We start from the raw sequence: 19,396 nt of genomic DNA, 5'->3' as shown, positions 1-19,396 counted from the left end.
TTTTCCCAAGCAAAAGCCTAGCAACTCCTGAAAGCCTGTGGGAGGAGGATAGGGGAGGGAGAATTAGTTCTTGTCTCCAATCTTTCATCTGCACAGACTGGGAAGACAGCATGCTAAACATGCGAGAACAAACAGTAGGATGCTATATGCTGCTCCTTAGCAATCTTCTACAGCGTAAGTGAAAAAGCACCAGGAGTGTGCTGCTGGAGCCACCTTCAAGGATTATAAAGTGAAAAGCCAAAACAACAAAACCCACACACTTGGATTAGATTTCTCCAATTCCTCTTACTGATTTTAAATGAGAAAAAATGTGAAAATCAAAGTCAAAAACTGAGGGAGGGGGAAGAATTTTTTTTTTTCCCTTAAAGAAATCAAGGTGGGGATACGAAAAACAGGGATTCAGAAAGGACCACCACTGATAATTATTTCACAACAGGGCTGCAACTCTAAGTCTTAGTTATAGGCACTGTATTGTAGTAAATAGCAAGTTAAAAGCTAGATTATTAACACTAGATTAAAGGAAGTAATAATATTTCTGCTCCAGAAATATAATAAAATACTATTTTTGTATTAAGACTATTAACATCTGTATTAACAACCAAACTAGTGTCCCTTACGTATTCTACTTAAGATTTCATAATACAAAGCTGTTAAAAGATTCTAAGGAAAGTACTAAAAGAAATGGCAGTGCAATATAATTACAGGACTCGGTAGTTGCTTTGCTTTATGCTGGATGATGCAGAGATCTGTCATTACTTTGATCCTATCTCAAACCACCTACATAATGAATCAACCAAAAGGCTTGAGCCAACAGTGCACAACAGACTGAGGCAGTTTAGAAGAAACAGAGCAAGCTTACATGGTGCAAGACCATGGGAAAGTGCTGTTTCTGCAGACTTTCTGTTCTCCTTGACCCTCTTCATCAAGCGTGAACAGGCTGTCTTTGCTACTGTGCATCTGGAAGCTTGCACGCTCCCAGCAAGGGCCTGAGTCAGCAGCATCCAAGGGCAGGTGGTTCTTTACTCAGGGAAGAACTCTGTCCCTAAATGATATCCATTTAAGCTACTTCTGTACACTTTTCTTCCAGTTTTTTTTAGCAGATGAAGTCCTTCTTTCTAATAATAAACCCTGTGAATATGAAGACCCTCCTCTTAAAAGAGCTTGAAGCCAATCTTCTCCCAAAACATTCCCTCCCACCCCGTCTTTACCCTTCAAAATACTTATTTTTGCATTCTCAAGTTAAAATGACAATAGCTAAGATTTTTCTCATCACAGTTAAAATTACAGGCTGTTCATAGAATGTACTCTTCTTAGCCACTGACTGACAGCATGCTTACTCCATTTCCTCCTGCTGTTGTACTCTAGAAATTCTTCTACTACACCACAGATTACTAAACATCTGCATTTCTACACTCAGCATAGGAACCAGAGCACCCTAGGCATTAACAAGCTTTCTTATGAGTTTGGAAAGTCTCATAAGAACCAGGAAAATAAAGACAGCAGACACCCAGAAACACCGTCATGACCCAAGGCAACTTCACACCAGTACTGAGAAAAAATGGAAGTTCTTTATTACAGCTTTACAAAACCATTAACAAGATCACACAACTCTCAGCCGTTTCACTACGCAACAGAGCAATTCAGCACATCCACTCTGTACTGGGTCATGCTGACCCAACATATGAAAGTGTTTACATACAGGAAGCTGTGAGACTGAAGCAGCAGTGACCATGGCCCTAAGCTGGTTTCATGCAGAAACAGCAGAGAAATCTGCAGAGACTATCAAACTACAGAGTTTTGGAAGCACAGCAAAAGTACATTCTTCTTATCTTGTAAATACAGAAACAGTTATGTTATTTGCCTGTTCTTCAAGGCATCACAACATTGAACAAGCAAGAAATTTAATTGCCAGATAGTTACAGTAGGTCTAGTCTTATCTGAATAAACGGTTTATGCTACCAATGCAAATTACTACTATTTTATGAATGAATAAAAATTGTAAAAACAAAGGAAGGTGACACAGTTTAAGTCTTACTTACTTACCTACCTTACATAGGTATATGGTTTAAGTAGCCTGTATTACTACAGAAAGATGACTGCCTTTCCCTAGTAAGCATTGTACACATTATCAAAAAGATTGTGTACAATGTTCTGGGAAGAACTACTGATAAAAATATGCATACCAATTCTGAAGCTTCCAGTGAAGACAGAATTCATTAAACTCTAAGTAACAGCAAAAGTCCAGTAGATACTAAAGCACAAAACTAAGAATTCTTGTTTGCCTATCAGTTCCAAATGAGATTTCACACCGAGAATGCTTAAAAAATGGTCTGAGGTGATTGAGGTTTAAAATATATAAGAACTGATGCAAAAAGATAGAGCTGTCAGCTTTTCTTTTTGAAATATCTTTTACAGAGAAAGCTGGTGCTTGTATCTGAAGTCCTGTATCATTAAAAAGAAATGGCAAAAACACCTTCCCTGTTTACACTGAGCAAACATTTTGCTAGAAAAGAAAATGAAATCTTTCTGTATCTCCAGCAACACTTTCAATTTCTTAATAGCTGTTGGGAGAGTCAGCATTTGAATTTTTCCCCACGAAATAAAAAGAGACATTTAATTTCACCCTTATTTATGCAAAAGGTGAATACAGCTTCTAGTAAAATCAAGCCAAATTTAACTAGTAACCTGCAGGGCAAAGGCTCAGTACTTGCCATTAGAGAAATAGTCATATAATTTTCTTTCATGAGGACTATGTCAGTGCACCTACCAAACTGATGCATTAAACTCAAAATATTTTTGATTATGGTGTGAAGAGCAAGTGTGTTCAAACCATTAAAGCAGGTAACTTAAAATCATTTTAAGCATAAATGCAGTTCAAATACATTTTTTGCTCTCACTGTTAACTTCAGAATAACGTAACCTTTTGCAACACTTTAAAGTACAGAATTTGTAGGTTTTAATATTAAGAGTCTGATTTTTTTTCCCTGGAAAATTAGTATGTGTAAGACAATGGTAATATTGTGCTAAAGTCTTGCTTTTGGGCAACAACACAGTAATTACAGTTAAAAAAATTGCCTGGAAACTTGTCATTGCTTGAGTACAGATGCCCAAGGCAATGTTAAACTTACATAGTTTCATTCTGATCTGGTTTTCTTAAACTATGAATTATACACTTACACAGTTTAATACCTGCTGGAACAAAGCCATTCGACTCTGCAACTTTGCATTCCTTGAGCATATGATGAGACAAACACATGAGCCTGGGGACAGGGTGGATAAATGAATCACAAAAGGTATATCCATAATTAAAGAGCGCTACCGTCACTTTTTCCAGATAATATTCATACAGCTATCATCTGAGTCAAGTATGAATCAAAGTCTCTATACTAATGTAAAAAAAAAAAACAACAAACAGATGGTATTCAGTACAGCGCAACTGAAAGAGATGTATTAACTGCTTCTGACTAGACGCATCATTTGAACCAACTTGTAACAAGCACACCAACACAGGAGACAGGAAGCAATGGTTGTTCTTAAAATATTATGCTTTACAACCTATGTCAGTGTCTTACTTGTTTATGTTGCTGCCTTCCTTCAGACGTTCTCCTGCAGCTCCTGTTTTGGACACTCTCTCACTACCAGCTAAATCCACCAGGCTGACCTTGCTGACCTTCTCTCCAGAATTCTGTGCAGATCAAATATGGGAGAAAAACAGATTGATGAGCATAAAATGCTAACGTATCTTATATTAGCACCATTAAAGACTGCTTTCTATAACAATAATGCGAGTTGAAGCATAAAGTTCAAGATAAGAGAGAACAAATTCTGACAACCTTTACAGTCTCTTAAGAGTCAGTCATACACTTCATACTAAAGGACTGAACCACTAATGAAAGCAAAGCAGCCGTGTGTGTTACTATCAAAAACTTCCCTGCCACAGCAGGCCATTAAAATATATCAATGTCAGCAACTGTTAACATCTAAGACAGATTTAACAGAGGCAATACAATCTTAAAGTCATCTAATTTTTCTGTTTTCTCTGGCATGCTTCCTCTCTTTTCTGGTGTTCTCTCAACCTTAGGTTCTTGCCAATATGACTTTGATTACTGCAAAGCATTAGAAGTAGCAGCATAGCTAAGAAAATTGTGCATGTGTACCAAACAAAAAAAAATACGGTGAGTTAAGCTAAAGTCTTGATTGAAAAGATGGAACAAATCAATGAAGAGATACTATAACATCACTTAGCATAGCAACTCTGAAATACAAGAGCACCTCAGCAAGTTTAACAGCCTTGAGAGCTGAGGCAGCTTCAGTTTTAAAATGGTAAGCCATTTGCCTCTTTAGAGTTTTAGGTCATGTTAAGTGATATTACTGATGCATCTACAAATGCATGCAAAAAGCACAAGCTGCTTGTTTTAACTGATCGTTATTCAAAACAAACAGTTCATTCAGCGGTTGAACAGAATAAAGAAGAAGAATTTACCACAACTTCATAAATTAAACTAACAGAAACACATACACCAGACTGTAGGTCATAAAGTGTCTGAGTCACTATAATGTTGAATACAGCATGAGAGCGGCTGCTTTCTTCATTCATGTTGGTTGCAGCAACTGTTCGTGATTTGTTTCCCTCTGACATCAATGACTCAATATCCTAGAGCATAAAGAATAAAAAGTGATGTCAGGATGAAAGCAAGTTTTGTGCTTGCTGAAAAGAATTCCCAACTAGATGGAAGAGTGTGTCTTTCTGAGGAGAGAAGAAGAGAATGTAGAACTAAAGAGAAAATTCTTTTTACATTTTGATATCAGAGAATCACAGAATGTTTTGGGTTGGAAAGGATCTTGAAGACCATCCAATTTGAACCCACTTGCTGGTTGCCACCCGTTAGGTCAGGCTGCTCAAGGTCCCAAACAACCTCGCCTTGAGGGCCTTCAAGAATGTATTGGTAGAGAGAAGATCTAATTTTGCAGAATAATGTTAAATCATAACTTCGCTTTAAGCAGTGCACCAAAAGCCCAGCAACAATATTCAGTGCACATACTCCTTATCTGTTACTGAAATATGTTGGCAACACCCACGTTACAAATCATATTGTGTAATGCCAGTAATCAGGCAAACACAGATCTACTTACAGAAGTAAACACAATGCTTTTTTTTTTTTTCTGAATTGCCTTAATGCCATCCTCTCTGAATTGGCTCAAAGCGTTGCCCCACTTGGAGCCTTCTAGTCAAGTAAAAATAAAGATGATTCTCATATCTGCTTGCTGAGTATCCAAGACAGTTTCATAAGTCATCAGACAAAAATTAGGTATGAACAAAATTTTCTAAAATTCAAGCAAATAAGATGTGCTCTCAAAGTATGCAATTTACCATAAAAGCTGCAAAATTGGTTTTTACACTAGATAATATGACAGGTGCTTCAGAGAAATAAATATTCCTGTTAAATGAGAAATGTTTTTCACACAACACCGTACAAAAAGTGATTTTTTAATAAACCAACCAAAGCAAAAAAGCATAACAAAAGAAAACCCAAATACATTTCCTAAAACAGCTTCCTTGTAAAAAGGGCCAAGCAATTCATAGAACTGCATCACTGCAATTCCTCTGTAGCTACAGAAGTTCATTGGATTCTACAATACTGATATATTTGAATGCATTTTAGTAACTCAGGTGGGCTCAGATGCTGTCATTGTTTAAATTATCAGGTATATAAACCATGTTGTGTATTCTCATGCAAAACACTTCTATAAAGTCAGAGGGTTTATTCAACAACAACAAAAGCAAAAGAACGCACACCGAAAGACCTAATTTTCTTAGTGTGGAAGCCTCAGATTTCAAGAAAACATCTCAAGAAAATGTGATGCGCTTGGCATTTATTACATAAATGTGAAACCTGCAAAATAAAGTGATATTACTGCTATATTTTTAACCAACATAAAAGTGAAATGAAAGATATACATAAAATAAATATTCCTGGAAGCACTAGAGGAGGTACCTGTGATTGTCAGAGGCTGCAAACACCTAGGAAAACAAAACTTCTGGGTGGATATTAGTTTATCTACAATATGATTCCAATCGCTTAGGTACACAGATGCTATTTCCAAATCTTTCACAGGTTTAGATTTACCTCAAAGTTCGTAACAGCCAGCTGAGACAAGCCGTCTACATAGGGTCCCAACACTTTGTGCTCTCGAACCTTAAGAGACTGCCGACTCCTATGGAATATAAACAGCCTTTATGCACAAACCACTACTGTCAACTTCATTCCAATTGAAAGATATAAATTAACATCTACAATACACAAGATTTTTATCATTTCATAGTATGTAGGTTTTTTTTTCCAAGCAATAATGGGAATAAAAATATCAATCTGACAGGTTTCAATCAGAACATACAAATTACTTTCAGAGCATCGTTCTATCACTGTATTTGTGGCTGTAGCAAAACCTGAAACACTTCATTTGGAAGAAAGAATACTGACAGAGAATGAAACAAAATCTCCCAACTATTTGCTAAAGATTCATTTCTCCGTGCAATTTCCAAGTTTTACTAAAATATGTCAATGAAGTGTAAAATACACTTTTTAATTAAGTTGTATGCTTCTTCATCTAGTGCAGTAATGCTCAAGAATCAAAAAGTAAGACACATATCAGACATCTTGTCTGATCTCTTGTCTAGACATCTCCATGCTAGAGAATCTACCCAGTATTTTTAAGTCAACAAAACAGAAGGAATTAGAGTGGTAAGAGTATATTTGGAGGTGTTATTCCTTCCCATTCAAGAAGACCAAATTCTAAACCAGAAAAATCAAGTTGTAAATAAACTTCACACTGTTTGTTACTGATGAAAATTTATACTTGAGCAAAGTCTGGGTCATTATGACAAATAAACCCCTGCTTTTTCTTCTACATAGCTTTGATTTCTGGTATTACAGTACTTCACTTTGCAACATTATACTATTATATTGTATATTTAAATTGATCCACACCAAGTAGTATTTTGTATACAAACTTTACACTGATATTTTTTCTGATGTTTGCTACCTGATCCTTTGTAAAAAACATATATAAACATACATTATGAAAAACCTCAAGGAGTTCCAGAATTGATTCCTACTTAATAGTTTCAAATAAAAGCAATTAAGGTGAAGAGGAAGGATAAAGCTACTCACCCTTTTGGGTCAAGTAGATCTCTGACTTTCTCATTGTAGATTTCCATATAGGACACTTCAACTTTAAAAGTATGAGATTCATTTTCTTCCACAGAGATTCTCTGAAATAAAGCACAACAGAGCCGTGGGATCAGACCCAGCTGCTCTGCATTACCCATCATTGAAAAGGATTTTCCTGAACCTAAGGGAAGAAAGGAGAAGAAAATGCTTTAGAATGTGGTTTCTGAGTTACTCATTTGTTCATGAAACATGTTTTAATTTCTCCAGATGCATGTATCAGAGCAACAGGACGTTATTCTAGACAGAAGGCTCGCTCTTTGCATTACAACAAACAGAAACAAAAAGAGAAATCTTAACAGTCTCTTTTAGCAGAGCCATTACTTGGCCTCCCTTTTAACACAAACACACACAAAAGACTGAATGAGCCTTGGTTGCTAACCTCTCCTTTCACACTTTCAATGCAGCCTCAAGAGGTAGCAGTGAGGAGCATATTTACAGACCTATGTTAAGAACTTTATACTGCCAATGGCTGTGCTGAAGTTACTGTGTGTTTAAATGGGAAACCAACCTCCAAAGAAGTGATGCAAATACAAATCATAAGGTTTAACATTAAACTTTATATTTCTATTTATGATTTTAAATATTATCAAGCTTAATATTTATGTTGTGCTCTTCCTACTTCGCACGCATGCACAAGAAGCATTCTCTCCCTTCAGCACAAGCAGCACTTACCTGTCTGTCCATAGGCAAAAATACAAGCATTATATCCCTGAAAAGCCTTCTCAAGAATTCCTTCTCCAAGGCACTTGAACACCATTTCCTGACCTACAAAATAATTACAAGTTTATTTTAAGTGAAGTAACAGTGAACTTTAACAATAACAAGAAAAAAATTGGGAGATTTTTTTCCTAATGGATGCACTAAGGAACAAATGATTTCGTGTATAACGGAGTGAATGAAACTCGGTGCAACAGCTACCTCTGTGTGTTTAAACATAGTGCTCGTTTTCCTGTGAAAGAAGTGGATTCAAATGAATCATGTAAATTGAATGCTTAGAGAATAATGAAGATAATCTAAATTCTGTATTATTTAATTGCAAACTTTGCAGTCTGTATGCATTCTAATGCATAATAAACTAATTCATACTAATAAACTTTACCCAAGAGTTCAGCAACAGAATTGCAATGAACACATTAGTGAACTAGATACTAGGCATATAACAAACATAATGGTAGAAATAGCTGTTCTCTTGGGAGCTAGCCTCAGATTTCAGTATAACCCATTCTTATCTACTCCATATTAAGGCAACGCTGGAAGTAAGACAGAAGCATTCTGAAGACATCAAAGCAGGAAACGTATATTATGAGTGTGAGAGACTTGAGCAGAACTGTCTGTGGATATATACTGGCAAATCTATAGTTGAAACATCAGCTACAGCATTTCATATTCTGAAAAGTCATCTTTCTAAGCCAGGCAGATTTCAGGTGTGCTTCAATCTTTTAGATGCAGGAAATAAAAGAGAAAAGGCATTTCTTTTGTTCGTGGTAATAATGCATTCTGAACAGAGGTGAAGTCACCTATCTCAGCTCATTTAATTTCAGCAGTTGTCATTTTTCCAGTTGGAAGCAGTTGTACAATGCATGCAATAGGACTTTTATAGCTCTCAAAATAGAGCATCAAAAAACACCTAGGTGCACATTTATACGTTGCCTGAGAATACTAGCTTTCTGTGATACTTAAGTAAATGGTAGACCACTGAACACCTGTAGTAAAACCCATGGAAATATTGCCTGTTTGTAGAACAGTTTTCATGTATGCAAGTAAGACTAAAAATCTCTATTACTTCTATTTAACTTTAGCCTAATTTCTCTTTTACTATAAAGGAAAAACTAAGGCAGTGACATCAGGCCCTGTGCATATTTTCCAATTGTATTTCTGAGATACCAAAAGATTATTAGTACAGCTTCTTGGATCAACACAGTTCCAACTAACTTCCAAAACACTGAATACAGGAATTAAAAACAGAAAAGCCTGCTGTGCTACATAATAATTCAATTTTCTTCCTTGGACATTCATTCACTTCTCATTCAACTTATGATCATTCAATCATTTCATGACACATATATTGAGAGAGTGCTGTTCAAAACCAATGTTCCTGGAAATAGCTATAGAGAATGCTAATGAACTACTGAAGAATGCATGAAGGAAACGTATCAGTGCAAGTGTTTAATAAGAGTGCACAATACACAAAAATTTGCTTTCCAACTCTTGAAAGCATATTTTGAAGTCATCAAATCAAAGATGCAAGGAGCCACTTACTATGCTGCTGCTGAAGAGCGTAAAAATCAAGTAAAGATTGAAACTGAGTAAAATCATTAAGAGAAAAAAATATCACTGTGAGTGAAGAACAAAATCATTTGTAGAAGAGGAAAAATCTTTATGTCCATTTCTGACTAGCAATAAATTACAACATCCATGTTTCCTAAGAAAAAAAAACAGATACCAAAATACTACAAAACTAACCATAGTCATGATAATCATGAGATGACCTACAGAATTTCTTATTGCCAGAGGAAAAAGGCAGTTCGAATTGCACAGATAAGATGGGATATTTTTTTTCCAGAAAAGTTTTCATTGAGCTCAGCAATGCAGACATTGGCAAATAGACCATTCAAGAATGATGTTTAGAGCAAACAGTTGAGCTACCATGAGATAAAAAAATAAAATAAATGGTTCTAAATGAAAAGAACATAGAAAAGAACAGAAGAATTCAAATTTCAATTACAAGTATTTTATTATTTTTCTAATGCAGTGGTGGTGCTCCTGAGGGCAGGAGCATGTCACCCATGAGATTATACGATTCAGGAGATAATTTCATCATGCAACATAATTTCTTCCCCCATGCATTTTGTTAGTAGGTTCTGCAAATTGATTACAAAATTTACATTATACAAAATTATGTCTAAGTGCACCTAAGGTAGAAAAAATAAAATAAAATGCAGTTTTGTTGTCTATATTACCATATTACCACATTGTGATTTTGCTAAACAATCTTACATGTTCTGCAATTAAGACTTCTGCTTAGTTACAGGACTTTTCTTCCCCAGATGCCTGGTGCTTAAAGAAGAGAGAAGGGGTCTTCATTCAATTCTGGTTTAATTTTGCAGTATAGAAAAACCTCTTTTCATTCCATCACTATTTAGTTTCCAGAAAATTTCCCTTAAACCTATTTGTCAAATCATTTAGACAGGGATATCCAGCTGGAAGATTGGGCAAGACCATACAGCCTCTTAAGGTGGCAATTGAGGCTCGACATCGAAACCCTTTGTTCCTTCTCCCATTTTCTGATCAAAACATGGGCAAAATAATAGATGTTTGACATACACATGCCACCAGACAGAGGAAAGCACACCCAAGGCTTTCTGGGGTGAGTACTGAGCTGCCAGCCTTCACAGGGCAGATTCTCCTGTCTCCTCCTCCCATAGGGGGAAGGAGAGCGCAGTTTGGTGAGCTCTGTATGCATACTATTATCCTGATAATTTCAGTTGCTTCCTCTACTTTAAGGAGCAAAACAGTTAAGGTGGAAGCACATTGCAAGAAAAAAGTTTCAAATAACATTGCAGTATGCTGTAAGTGTTCACAACACATTTGGCAGAAACTCTGTTAGCATCCTTTCAGGGATGAGTTGCTAATCAAAACCTGATAAACACCAGTGGATGCCAACTCCGTCCTGAAGACGTACCAGAAAACAACATCGAGACAATATGAAAACCTTCTTTCCTTTCATCAGACAGCTCTAACTGCCTTCACAGCTCCAAGACATTATCTGTACCTTCTGACAAGTGCAACTAACAAGCCTGATGCCAAAGTAGAAAAGCATCCAAGAAAAACCAAAGGAGAAATTCTCAGTCTGTAGGACACACTTCCCTCAGGAGGCCAACCCAAGAACCTTTTCATCAGACACAGTGCTGCCACCCATTGACAGTGTCCCACAGACATAGAAAGGGAGACTATCAACATTCCCTCCTTAGCACCAGCCATACGAAAGCTTGGAAAGATTTCAACAGTCTAGATAGTATCTGAGACTTATCTGAAAGCTACAGGTAACTCATCTTCTCAGAACTACATTTTAACATATTTAATTCTTGGAACTTTCCAGTGCTGGCTGTGTGCTATTATCACACACCAGAGGCATTTAAGGATGTACCATTGAAGCTAAGAAATTTTTTCATGTGCTCTTTACCTACTGAAATGACTGGGTATTTCAGAGGCGAAATTATAAAATAAAGTAAAAAGAGCAAAATACGTCAGTGTGCATATTACTAATGGCTATTAAATTACTAATAGTTTTAAAAGAAAACTTTGACATTATCTGCATACGAAAATCTCTTAGCTAGAATCTTGGAGTGAACACAAACTATTAGAAAAATTAAATTAGGAAAAAATGTAAGATAAAAATATCCTGAAAACAGAAAGAAAAATCAACACTTTCAAATGCAAGACAACAACAGTACACCATTTTCAGAATGAGATATCTAAGTACTTTCTCTCTTGTATCTCTATGTTGCACCCTGTTCCTTCAGATCAAACCCATTCAGTTCTCTGAAGCCCAGACTGGAAGATTCAATCTGACAGCTTTCCTAGGGAAAACTACACATTGCTGAAGAACCCTAGGACATGTTTGTGCAATCTGCAGAATGAAGCCAATGACTTTTACAAATTAAGTTTGTATATTCCCAGATCACTAGATTGGTGACTAGTAACCAGATATGAAAAGAGGAAAGGAAAGAAAAGGGAGGGTGAGTAAAAGAGAGACTACTCTTTCCAATTAAATTACCTTTAAAGGTAATTAAAACACCATTAATATTTACAGCCTTCCACAAGGTCCTCTCATTTACTGACAAACTTACAGTCAAGAGGTACTGAAACAAAGATTAGTTTTGGTGCTTGGTTTTTAGATGTCCAGTATTTCCAGTAATCAGCAACTTGTCAATATGAAATAGATAACAGTTTTGAGCCTCTCCACGTGTTAGCATGGATTTGCTCAGCAAGGTTCTGACTGCAGTGTTAGGACATCTCACTGCTGTTCTCTTAAACAAAGAAAATAACCGAAACCAAATAACTTCTAATGAACAACACTGAAAATTCAAGCTGGTCACGTCTTTCTATAGCTTAACCTCCAACTCTGAACGCTTTAATACATAACTGCAGTTAGTTCCAAGATTAGCAGTTAAAATAAAACTTGATCTCAGTGATTAGAATTATTAAAAGCTGTGCTGGATAATAGTTTTAGAAGAAATTCTTTAAATTTGGGGGAAAAAGTGTTCATCTTAATAAAAAACCCAAAAGCAGTACAGTTGGTGTAGTCTAACTTCTGTAGCTCAACATGACAGTATTGACAAAGCCCTGAGGTCTTCGTGTTGAAGGCCTTGTTATACTAAAAGGTCTGGAGTGCTTACAGTTAAGCATCACAATGTCTGTACTTTAACTGCCTAATTTAAACACTCCTAAAATCATATTGAGAAACTAAGTTTTCCAGAAATGTACTGGTCAGACATCAATTGCACCACCTAAAATCAAGTCCTACATGCTAAGTAGATTCCTTTAAAAAAGAAAAAAAAAAAGAAATCAATGGAACAGTTGGAAAGGATTGGGTTTCAAATATTTTTACACTGGGTAAGCCAGACGTACAAATGGACAGACACTTCTGTCTGCCCAAAATCCACAACATAAAACCACTCATGAGGGTGGGAGACTACAATTGTTCCAGACAATTGGGTGGTTTGTTTCCTTTTAAAACAGCTGCAGGAAGAGCAGGAGTCAGCATACTTACTTCACACAAAATTAAAGCTTAGCCTAATGTCAGGTGTTTAATTTCTCAGAACAATGTAGCAGAAACAGATCTTTCAGGTCAAATGTGATACAGCCTAGGAGTTTAAGGAATGCCCACAGACAAGAAGATACAAAGTGGGGATCTTAGAGTGGACCTGCTACTGAAGTTTTTACACCATGTCTTGAATCTTTCCCAAGGTGAAGGGTTTCTTACCTTTCTTTCAAAACATCTACCTCAATGCAGACTTCAATAGGCTCTTACTGTTGTCCAGGCTTGCAAAAATAATTCTTCCCCTTCACCAAAATGTCTTATTTATCTCTATGAGCTTTTCAAGGCAAGTAGGTATGTTCATATCCATGAAGTGACTGTTGACCATTCAAGTCAAGAAACAAAGAATAATAAGAAGCTACTTTTGCTTATTCTCAAAATCTATTCCATACAGGCTATCAGGCAGAGCTTATTCCTTGTCCAGATAAGTAAAACTCACTCTGCCCCAAAGCCAAATCCCCTTCTTTCCTCATGATCTATTTCATTGACACATTTCTATTTTTTTTCCTTCAGGTAAGAGGTTCACACTTGAAAAATTCCAACTATGCCTTTTATAATTAAATCAGCAATGTAAAAAGGCTAGTAGGTAGCCTGTGGTGCTCAGTACAAACCCAGTTTTGTGTGTAATTATTCTTCACATGGAATGATACACCTATTTAATTGCTTTGAAGCACATATTATCATTAATAGGAGTAATCCTCCCACTATGCTAATTGAGTTTAAAAAAATATAGACAAAAAACAACACAAAAACCAGACACATTTCAATGTAGATTGCACATGCTTTCAGTCTGAAGGAAAGGATAGTCATAAATGTCACAGAGAAGAGAAAGTTCCAGACAAAGCTGCAGCACGAGACAGAAAAAAGAAACTTGAGTGAAAGGTGAATAAGGCTCTGCATCTCGCAATATCCAAACTGGGATATCAAGTTGTTACAGAGCCTCTATCTCTTGCAGTATGTGAAACTGAAGTACCACCTCCACAAAGGTCTGTCAAAGAGCTCACCTCTTCTCTGCTTCAGACATCTCACTGTCTTCAAGAGAGGTACAGTCCTGCAAGGACAGCTGCAAAGATGCCCTCTATAGATATTTCTTCTCATATGAAAGTAATCCTTACTGCTTACGTCAGTGATATTGCTGGGTCATTTTAGAATTGCGATGTAACAATGCCCATGTTTTTAAACAATGGAAACAGAAGTTGACTTTCATACCTGAGCAAGATCCCTCACACCTCCCAAGCATGAGTTCCCAAATAAAGTAAGTACATACAAAATAAGCCTTACTTCCAAACAAAAAGATGCAGATATCCAAGTATGAGTTTTTAGTGTAAGAGAAAAAGATGACTGATCCTATTGCAGGTTCAGCCCTGATCTCCTAGAGCCTGAGAAACATTATCAACTGCCCTCAGTGGTAAGTCTGCCCAAACAAGAATCTTCCTCTTGCATAAACAATATTACTAAGCGCAGGTAATACTGCAGATCAATCAGCAAAGTAAAAAATAAATAAATAAAAGCAGCCCAGTGTAATAGCTTTAAATATCCTGTAAGAAATGTGCATTCCCAGGAAGTACAAGTTTTGTTTTTGTTGATAGGAAAAAAGCACAAAAGGTAGCTACAAATAATTCCGACACACGTTGTCCATGGTACACAGCACTGTGGGAGGAGGTTGGCTTGGTATCCCACATGGTGAATCTATCAAATTTTTCATATAGAATAACATATACAGCAACATCGATTCAATCTAATGCAGGATGAGTACACTTTGGTTTTGCACAGTAAGTAATGACTGACTGTGGAGGCTCACACTTGAGAATCTCTTTTAAAAACTGTCACATCTTCCACTGTATTACTGGATTTAGATTAAAGGGGTCTTCCAGTTACTAAATCTGTCTCACATACCTTTTTGCATCAACAATTTTACTTAAGCTTAAAGCTCATACACAACTCACATTAAAAGCACTCTGGACTTAGCTATATCAAGCTTTAAATATATTTATTTTTAATTGTGTGACTAATCACTGCTCTTGTCACTGACAGTAAACTCATGCATCCACACAGAACTACATCAGGCAGGAAGCATCTAACACATCTGCCCAGATTCCAGATCACCTTCCCTGCCGTGGTCCAGTATTCAATCATGAAACTACAGTTTCTACAGCTCTAAAAGTCGGGTTGCCAAGTGGCTTATGTGGAGCCCTGAGCTTGTTAGTTCTGTAACAGTCTTTATTATAATACCTGGACATAGGCAGTATGTGTATTTGTGAACTGCCTAGAACAATGCCATTTGGTTCCATAAGAACAGCCAGAGGGACTACTGAAAACCCCAGTCAAAACCAGTAATTGCATTTCTTTAGGCCAAACTCTGAAAGAGACTTAAGGTAGCTTCATACAATGGCTAAATAAAAGCCAACATCTTACCATTTCAGCATTTGGTTTGCTGGCTCTAGAACAAGCAGCACTACTGTAGAATAGGACAGTATCAGCTCGTGCAAGAGTAAGCGAGCAAAGCCAACAAACCAGCAACTGAAACAGATTTTTATATATATATTTTTTAATATTCTGTCAAATTCATTATGTTCTAGAATGTGAGGGCTGGAAGACACAAGACCACACAAAAATACAGAAAAATAATTGTTTTAGATCTTCTTTTCATATGCAGTCTAAAGCTCACGGTCTTACTACATTTCTGAGATTAAACAGAAGAGGAAAATTGTTTCCTTTATCAGACAAGTATTATCTGCAAGAGCAAAAACACATCTTACAACTTTGCGGATGGTGAGAAAGTACAAAAGATGTAGCAGCATTCTGGAGTCCAGACTGACAGAGAGTTAATCTACTATCATTTACACAGTGAAGCTTCAGTTCTCAGTCAGAAAGAATTTGATCACAACGTCTCAAAGACATTATTGAAATCTAATTTTCATTCATATTAATAATAAGTTAACCTGGAATCTCAATGAATTCACCTCGAGATAGATTAAACTAAGATAGGAACAGGTTTAACTGGTTAAAAGGTGTTCCTCTGGTCTCTGTCTTCTCTAAAAGTGGGTTAGCCTCATGATGCACCCAATATGTGCAGCTCTCAACTGCACACTTGAGGCACATCAAGGCAACATCTGGCTTTGCATCATAACCCAGTTCCTTTAAGAGGAAGTCTAGCTGTGCAGGCACAAAAGAAGCTGTTGTGTGCTCCAAGGGATCTACCAGTTTGAACTATGAGTCCAGTGCACTGTATCTGTTCAGTGCAAACACAGACACTGAAAGTCAAAACAAAACAAAATTATTTTCCTGAGGAAATCTACATTGCTCTCACAGGCAAGGAATATAGCAGATCAAGTGCATTTCCTGTGATTCAGATTTGATTCAAGTCAGAGATGCATTCTAATGAACACTCAAACTTCAAGATTTCCTTCAGACCATAACATTTCTTAATGTGAGTACCTTAACCAAAAACTGTTGGTTTTTTTTCCCCCCCCTCTTTTCCATAGACCACAGCCTTGAAATCCTGGCATACACAGCTGTAACAATCAAGATAAATTTTCTTTAAAAATATTAATGTTAATACACTAATTGAGTTATGAGTAAGTTAAGCCCTGGGATGATTATCTAATTTAGAATGTCCAGAAAGAATCTTTAGAAAAGGCTCTTCTGTGGGAAGAGAGAAAGCACTATTAGCTTGCATGTAAAGAAAAGCATTCCTGCCTCAAGCAATACACTGAGCATCTTAAAGCTCATGTTCCTTCTTAACCAGGAACCCAGCACTCTAAACCCCTGTTTAAAAAAAAAAAGAAGTCTGCTTTTGTGAAGAAGTCCCTTGAGCATTACAGTACAAAACATTAAAGAAAAAAAACAGTCGAAGCTATCATATGTTTTCAAATTATTTACACTGTTGAATGCACATAAAATAGCTTACCTGCATATTTTGTAGTGTTTGATTCATCCATGGACCAGAAGCAGTGATCAAAGGCAAACACCTGTAAAAAGCACATAAAAGGCAAATGATGAATTCAAGCTACAGAGCACCTCTTAAAGTTATATAAATCCACAATTGCTTAACTGCAGACAGGCTCTACTCTTTCTACAGATCCCAAATCAGAATTGTAAAAGGCTTCAGCAATGGGAATACTTTTTGGAAATCTTAAGCACTGCAGAGCTGCAATACTTTTTCTGTCTGCACTATCCACACTACAAAACACTGCTTAAATAAAAAAAAAGGTGCATTATAATTGAACCAACATATTAAACTGTTTTAAAAATTGGACACTCTAGTCAGTTAAAAAGAAATTTCCACTTTTAACAAAGCCTCGGAAAAGAGGAAAGAGTGAAGAGGAATAGACAGGTGTAGTTAAGTCCCTGTGTAAATGTAAATTATGTTCATTCTGATTCAAATTTTCATTGCTGAAACTGCCAATGCCAGCTCTGTGTAGGTCTTAGACACAGTCAGAGTATTTCTCCACAAAAAAAAAAAGACTCCATCACTGTCTTTCAGAGTAAAGTCAAACTCTGTAACTAGAGGAACAAAAAAAAAAAACCAACAACAAAAACCCAAGCAAATATAAAAACCGGAGAACACATCCAGCCCATGGTAAAGACATCATTACTTGATCTGAATGAGGACACAAAGCATGAAGAAGAACAAAATACAATGAAAGTTAAGCTTTCAGACTCAAGGTTGGAGGTTGGGATCAGTTGGGAAAAACATATCATCTAAGAACAAGATGTGAAGGAAAAGGATCTTATTGAAGAGTAGTAGCAATATAGCAGCAAGCCTGTGACTAGTAAACAGCGTGCTGTGTCTACATGACTGAAGCGTTATCACCACTAAGTCACAGGGTCAAACAGCACCATGTGGGCTGCTATGGAGAAAGCTAACTCCATTCAGACAGACCCAAAACACACATGCTTCCATTTGCTATTTTAAAAGCAAGTGGAAGTTGCCAGTTTATCCTAATCTAGAAATTAACTGCTCTCTTCCAAGAATTTCAGGTGACAATGCAATCTTTGCTGCCAGTAGGATGATACACGAAGCTCTACTGTCAAAACATCAACAAGCACAGGAAACTATGACACTTTGTGCACTCCATCTCTTAAAATAGATAAATTCACGTTCACAAGTCATGACAGTTTTAGATCATCTTTGGACATTTCACTGGGTATCATAAGAAAGGAAAGAAACAAAAGAGCAGTAGTAGTATTCAGAACTAGAGGATGCATTTCTTCTTCAGGATTATATTACTAGCTTCATCTCTAGCCTACTTCAAAGAGCAAGACTGCAAATAATTACATTAAGTGCTTCTCTTGTGTGTAAAAAAAAAAACAACACCCTCAAATCTCTTCAATTACAGCTTTTGTAACTAACATTATGAGAAATACATCTAAATACACAATGAATTGAACTGAACATGCTCAAATCACAGACCGTAAAGTTTTATTCTGCATAACCTTCTCAAATTCAGAACAAGAGAAGAAACTCTAGAAAAATTCCACCAATTTGTGCCAAGGAGGTTTTTTTTTTTTTTACAAAAGTAGGGTTTCATGACTATAAGACATCTCCTTTTTCACACGCTTGATGGCACAGCCAGTGACCAACAGCCAGCTTCACTCCTGTCCAGAAACAAAGGCTGACCAATGTTTCTGCCAACAGTAACAAAACATCACTGTTTTGTATTTTGTGTTTTCACTCAATAGGCAGAACTTGCTGAGGTGACCACGTAGCAGACAACAATACAAGATATACAAAAGTTTTACCACGCACTTCTAATGCTCAAGGAAGGAGCCTTAAGGAGTAAGTAGCACCAGAAGACCTGCCTAACCTGTACATAGTCCTGCAGCTCAGTAGAGAAAAACCACAAAACGACAGACCGACAATGTAATTGTTAAAGAGACAAGCTAACAGGATGACCAGTCTAATGAAGACTTACTATCATATCAGCTGAGAGTTGCAGCTGGGTAGAGACAGAACAATATTCAGTATTGCATTCAATGCACTTGTGAACCTGCAACAGTGTCCTGCACTTAGAATCATGGAATCATAGAATCACAAGGTTGGAAAAGACCTATAAGATCTAGTCCAACCGTCTTCTCACTACCACTGCTACCAACAAGCACTAAACCAGATCTCGCAGCTCCTCCTCATCCTCTTAAACGCTGCCAGGGACAGCAACTCCACCACCTCCCTGGGCAGCCATTCCAGTGCCTGATCACTCTCTGAGAGAAAAAGGTTTTCCTCATGTCCAACCTAAACCTCCTCCGGTACAACGTGCGACCATTTCCCCAGGACCTGTTCATTGCCTGGGAAAAGAGGCCAAACTCCTCTTCACCCCAACCTCCCTTCAGGAAGTTGTAG

General features: G+C 36.9%; 1 protein-coding gene across 1 annotated transcript in view; it reads right to left on the bottom strand.

The window, feature by feature from the left end:
- Window positions 1-19,396, bottom strand: part of KIF13A (kinesin family member 13A) — a gene marked incomplete at its 5' end in the record, with an annotated part of 73,710 nt that overhangs the window by 47,809 nt on the left and 6,505 nt on the right. Inside the window, 6 exon segments of the mRNA XM_031552687.1 lie at window positions 3,573-3,685; window positions 4,520-4,654; window positions 6,129-6,216; window positions 7,173-7,353; window positions 7,905-7,997; window positions 16,964-17,024. Coding sequence (XP_031408547.1) covers window positions 3,573-3,685; window positions 4,520-4,654; window positions 6,129-6,216; window positions 7,173-7,353; window positions 7,905-7,997; window positions 16,964-17,024 — 671 coding nt within the window.

The sequence above is a fragment of the Meleagris gallopavo genome, chromosome 3, assembly GCF_000146605.3.
Source record: "Meleagris gallopavo isolate NT-WF06-2002-E0010 breed Aviagen turkey brand Nicholas breeding stock chromosome 3, Turkey_5.1, whole genome shotgun sequence".
Taxonomy (NCBI): domain Eukaryota; kingdom Metazoa; phylum Chordata; class Aves; order Galliformes; family Phasianidae; genus Meleagris; species Meleagris gallopavo.
Note: the sequence above shows the minus strand (reverse complement) of the source record. Positions and strands in the feature narration are given on the sequence as shown.